This window comes from Echinops telfairi, unplaced genomic scaffold (genome assembly GCF_000313985.2).
Source record: "Echinops telfairi isolate 266 unplaced genomic scaffold, ASM31398v2 ScPeMD7_7409;HRSCAF=8447, whole genome shotgun sequence".
NCBI classification, from domain to species: domain Eukaryota; kingdom Metazoa; phylum Chordata; class Mammalia; order Afrosoricida; family Tenrecidae; genus Echinops; species Echinops telfairi.
The window spans coordinates 2,372,206-2,378,205 of NW_022111309.1; the positions used below are offsets into that span (position 1 = coordinate 2,372,206).

At 44.6% G+C, this 6,000-nt stretch overlaps 1 protein-coding gene across 1 annotated transcript in view; it reads left to right on the forward strand.

Moving 5' to 3' along the window:
* The window catches only part of IGF1R (insulin like growth factor 1 receptor), a 257,169-nt gene that overhangs the window by 191,640 nt on the left and 59,529 nt on the right, over positions 1–6,000 (forward strand). The window contains exons 4-5 of the mRNA XM_045296469.1: positions 1,171–1,319; positions 5,336–5,480. Coding sequence (XP_045152404.1) covers positions 1,171–1,319; positions 5,336–5,480 — 294 coding nt within the window. The remainder of the gene's footprint in view (positions 1–1,170; positions 1,320–5,335; positions 5,481–6,000) is intronic.

Consider the following 6,000-nt stretch of genomic DNA (forward strand, 5'->3'; position numbering starts at 1 on the left):
CCCATCCCTGAGCGCCCCCAGGCACTGAGAAGAGTGGGGCTCCTGTTAGTGGAAGAGGCACTGCCGTCCCGGTGGACTCTCGCAGGGCTGCCCACACAGGCCGCCCCATCAGAAAATAGCCCTCCTCTCCTGGCCGCCCCCCACCGCCAGGGTTTCCTTTCTTCCACAAGGCTGGCTCCCCAGTCTGCAGCCTCAGGAATGCAGGTGGAAATTGTCTAGAACCAAGCAACGGCATTACCTTTGAAAGCACCTTCTCCTTTTTACCGCCATGTGAGTGCATTATGTTGGGCGGGATTGGGGATGGGCTCTGTCTAGACCATGTGAAGACTTTGGTGTGTGAGAAGAATTTTTATATTATTAATCATTTTATTGGAGGGCTCTTACAAATCTTATCACAATCCAGCATTCAATTATATTAAGCACACTTACACATATGTTGCCATCAACATTTCCAAAACATGAGGCTCTAAATCTTTTTTTGTTAATCATTTTATTGGGGCTTGTACGGCTCTTATCACAAGCCATACAACCATCCGTTGTGTCGAGCACATTTGTGCATAGGTTGCCATCAACATTTTCAAAACATTTGCTTTCTACTTGAGCCCTTGGTATCAGCTCATTCCACACACACCCCCATCATGAACCCTTGATAATTTATAAATTATTATTTTTTCATGTCTTACACTGTCTGACGCCTCCTTTCACCCACGTTTCTGTTGTTCGTCCCCCTGAGAGGGGGCTATATGTCGGTCATTGTGATGGGTTCCCCTTGCTCCCCTCACTTTCCCCCTACCCTCCTGGTATCGCTATTCTCATTATTGGTCCCGAGGGGTTTATCTGTCCTGGATTCCCTGTGCTGCAAGTGTTTATCTGTACCAGTGTACATCCTCTGGTCTAGCCAGATTTGTAAGGTAGAATTAGGGTCATGATAGTGTGCAGGGAGGAAGCATTAAAGAACTAGAGGAAAGTTGTATGTTTTGTTAGTGCTATACTGCCCTGACTGGTTCATCACTTCCTTGTGAATGCCTTATGGCCAATTGCAAACAACCTGCATTTTGCAGTGTGTACTGTACAAACAGCAACTAAAATCAAGAACTTGGGATTTTTCCAAGTGCAAGGAGGCAGACTCAATTCTCTGTGCTTTTTGGCTTGCCTCTTTCTCTTCCACAGCATGTTCTGCGTTCCGTGCGAAGGCCCTTGCCCCAAAGTCTGTGAAGAAGAAAAGAAGACCAAGACCATTGACTCCGTGACGTCTGCGCAGATGCTCCAAGGTTGCACCATCTTCAAGGGCAATCTGCTCATTAACATCCGGCGAGGCAGTGAGTATCCTCTCCGCTAGGAGAGGGGCGGGGTTTCTTGGTCTTCCGGTGTTGTTCCCGAGTCACCATTCAGATGTGGGCATGGGAAACAGCCTGGCGCATACGCTCCGTACACAAGACTTCTCTGAGTTTCCCTGAATGACCCAAAAAACCACCCCAAAACCCAGACATCTCAAAAGGCAGGCCATTTCCCCGCCATTGGCACAGCACTTATTCCTACCACGATGGCCGTCTCTTCTCATTTTTGTCACATCTCATAGGGGAGAACGTCCCCAAAGAGACCATGGATCATCGTGTGACTTAGCAGATGACTCCTGGAGCCAAATCCAGACATCTTTCAGCACAGAAAGTTTTGGTTACTTGGATTGATTTGGATGAGTAGGTACCTACAAGAATCTAGCTGTTGAACTCTTTTCCAGAGTTCTGAGAGCTGAACAGAAACAAGTACATCTGGACGATAAGCATTCACTCCCACCCCTGGAGCACCACCATCGCAGATACAAGGGATGCCGTCCTGGGGAGTTGTGACTGAATTCCACTTGTGCAAATCATTTCCCACCGACTTCTTATTCTGTGAAGTTTTCCCTCCTGCCCTTTAGTGGACCAGGTTTTGAATGTTGTTGACTTAAAACCTCCATCTCTGGCCCCACCTAGCACTAATAATTTCACAAGTTAGAATTAGTAAGAAGACCTTGAAGTTGAAAGGAATTTTTAAATAATCCCTTTTGTGAAGAAATCCCTTTTATCGTTTTTTTCAAGAGACCTTTGTGTGTGTGTGTGTGTGTGTGTGTGTGTGTGCATGTGAAATTTCTGTGTAGTTTTTGTTACATGACTTTACTGCACAATTTCATGTAAATGAAATAACCAAATATACAAGATGCTTCAAAAAGTGCATGGAAAAGTGGCATTAAAAGACAATGGACTTTGTCCATGAACTTTTTGAGACCCCATGTATAGAAACCAAAGATTATTAATGGTTACCAAGGAGCAGAAGGGAGGGTAAAGAGGAATTGTATATCAATCATCTCCCTGAAGCAGAAAGATCTTCCATTAGTGTTGTCATTGATTAACCCCTGGCACTAATTTTTAAAACACAGAGAGGGATATTGGGACAAAGTACACAATCATTTTTACTCAGGGGGGCATTGAATTCATGGTATCAGAGTAATGTGGAACAGGTTAATCATAACGGTTGGGCAGATGAAGCGTGTAATCAGTGTTACTGAAGCATGCATGTAGTCATTGTTCAATTGACAACTGCCTTGTGTTGTATGTTCTCACCAAAATAAGCAATCTGATCCTCAGAGCAAGGACTGGGGTGTGTTCATGCATGATGGTGAAATGGATCTTCCATTGTGTGTACAACACAGGACAACAGTCCGATCTAGGATGGTGGGACATCTCATGGAAAATTATGTCCCCAGCTTTGACTAAAATATATGCATCCCGCCCTAAGATTGAAGAGTTTTTTCCTTGAAATATCAGCTGCTTTGAGAAACGATGTACAAATGCGCTTTACACAATTGATGTGTGTATGGATTGGGATAACGGATGTATGAGCCCCTAATAAAATGTTAAAAAAAAAAAAAAAAAGGAAAGTAGTAATGAAATGCGGAAAAAAAAAAAAAAAGAAATATCAGCTGCAAGCAGTCTTCGGGGTTTTATGATGTTGTTTTTTTTTTAATTGAACTTCTCGATTTTTCTTGGGAGTCCACTAAACAATACACTAAGTTTTGGGCCCCGTGGTTAGTTGCTGTTCGGTCAGTTTTAACGTATGGTGACCCCAGTGCAGAGTCCAACTCCATGGGGTGCTCATGGCCGAGTCCCTTCAGAAGCAGGTCCCCACACCTGTGGAGCCGCCAAGTTGCCAATTTCCCCCTTAATCATTTGTGCCACCAGGAACTCTGAGCCTCCAGGGAAACATCCTTATTCTTCTATTTTTATAGAGTCAAAGCCAGGTACAACCTTTTATTAATTAAATCATTATGAATCGTGCATAGTAAAATCTCATGAATCGAATCTTACCCAGTTCATTCTAGTAAAAGGGGCTTCAAGGAGTTGGTGGAAAAATGGAATGAAAAGATAAGGGAATTTTTCCACCAGCTCTTAGCAGCCAGCTTGTATTATCATTTTGGCGTAAGTTGAACTGAGGTTTACATTTTTTATTGGCGATTAGAAAAAAGTGGGTCCAACAAGATCAACCCAGTAAGCTGTTGATGTGGATCCAATTGTTTTTCCTGTGTATTGACAGCTGCTCTTTCTATTGCATCCTACTTGTGAAAATCGCAGAGTTGCATCAGAGAAAACATAGACACCCAGAAATGAATTTCTTTTTGTTTTTGAAATGAACTTCTCAGATCATGAACAGATCTCCATTGTTAACACTTTGGTGTGATTTCTTCAAGTTGTAGAGAGATGGGATCTTTGACTATAGATTCCTGTATCTTAGGAACTGGGGTTCAAGGGCGGCAAAGGCAGCTGGTAATGAGATAGAGAAAATGTTTATTTAGTCATGCCCTTGCACAGTGACGGCATGCCCTTGCACAGTGACGGCATGCCCTTGCACAGTGACGGCAGGGCTGTCTCCTGACAGAGCATTTTAAAAGACGTACCCTGGATCTGTCAGCCCTTAGTAATTGGCAGCCTGGTATTTAGCATTCTTTACTCACTTAATCAGCCTGGGAAGCTCCAGCACCTATCTCCATAAAAACTGGCCTCCCCCTACCTCTAAGGCCTCATCTAGGGGTGGTTGTGGAAGAAAGGCCAGGCCTAGGGAAAAGTGCTTTTAGAAAGGCAAGGTCCTGAGCTACTGAGTCTGCCCTGCCCACACAAGATCTGCCTCTTGATTATTCTCCGTAGGTGTTTTTCAGAAACGAACCTCGAAGACATTATGCTTAGTACAATAAGTCCATCACTAAAGAACACATCGTATATGATCCCATTTCTATAAGTCCCTAGGATAGGCAAGTCTCTGGTGACCGCAGTGGTTACCAGGGGTGGGTGGAGGAAGAGAGAAAGGAGGAGGGCAGGTATCATTGCTCAGAGGATACTGAGCATCTGTGATAGAAAAATTCAGAAATGGATATGGTGATAATGGGTGAACAACATGATGGGCATAATTAATGATGCTGGACTGTGCACATGAAGATTGTTGAAGTAGTCAATGTTTTGCTTCATGTATGAGGGTACGTCTGTCCAAAATTATTGCTGCAAAATCGTAAATCTTAATTGAGCACAACTATCAAAGTGGGAAGCTATCGTTTCTTGATATACCCTCCATCTAGGTCTATATGAGTCTGAGGGCAGTGTTTTCATGGGTTTAACCCTTCCCTGAAGAATTCCGCACTCTTTGATGTCCACCACATTCAAACAGCACTTTGGCTCTCCTCAAGAGACTCGTGTGGTGTTCCTTTGTAATGTTCTTTGAGTTTAGCGGGCAGGGGAGGGGAAAGATGTTTGGAGGGCAAGCTCAGAGCTGCGTAGGACAGCCCGGGTAAGATTTCCCAACAAATCCTCATCGAGAGCTCTTGCTACTATTGAACAAGGAGCAGGTAGGTGCGTTGTCCTGGTGGAGAAAAATTCTGCAGTTCCATTTTCTTGGTCTTTTTTTTAACCTGTGCCGTTTTCAATTTTCTTAAAACTTCCTCATAAGCACCTATGATCCTTCTGTAGTCTTTGAGATGATCTAACCATATTACCCCTCTGGAATAGCCAGAAACAGTTACCACAGGCTTCTGAGCTGAGCTCTTTGCCTTGAAATTAAGTGGCCCAGCGGGTCCCTTCAGAAGCCACTGTTGAAGGTGCTCTACCGAGATGAAGACCGATTGACTGAGAGAACCTCCTTCAGCCGTTCACTGAGTGCAGAGACACGTGTGGAGGTGTTTTGTGTGAACAGGAACTGTAGTAGCTATCCTTTTATTATGTGTGCCCCTGTAATCATAACTTAGAAAACCGAAGTGTATCGCCTGTGGGCAAAGCCATCTCTTAGTAACACTGTCCCGCCCGTCTTAATTTAGATAACATCGCCTCAGAGCTGGAGAACTTCATGGGTCTCATTGAGATCGTGACCGGCTATGTGAAGATCCGCCACTCCCACGCCTTGGTCTCCCTGTCTTTTCTGAAAAATCTTCGCCAGATTTTAGGGGAGGAGCAGCTCGAAGGGTAAGTGTTCCGGATTCGTGAGCTGGCATTCCCATTTTACAAAAATTCTAGTGACTGAGAACTTTCATTTTAAATCAAAGAAAGAGAAGTGTGTAGCTTCAGGCCGTGCTGCCTGTGCCCAGCCTTGTCCAGCCTGAGATTCCGCCTGCATGCAGACAGACCTTCGGAGTCAGGATTCTCTGTCCTTAGAAGGCAGCTGGTTTGGAAAGCAAGAAGGTTTTCCGTCTGGCTGTGTTGTGACCCATATGCCCAGGGTTGCATTCTGACTTGCAGGCTCTTCCCAGGGAAAGCTTCCCTCCGGTGACTCGTAGCCCATCAGTGGTTGGGTACCACTGAGCTCGTTCTGGCTCGTAATGCTCCAGTGTCCAGCAACACAGTCTGTCCGTTTGCCGTATTGTGGTGACTTGTGTGTTGTTTGAGGCGGGAGCTATGCCTCGGCTTTTTTTTTTTTTTTTTAACATTTTATTAGGGGCTCACACAACTGTTATCCCAATCCATACACACATCAATTGTGTAAAGC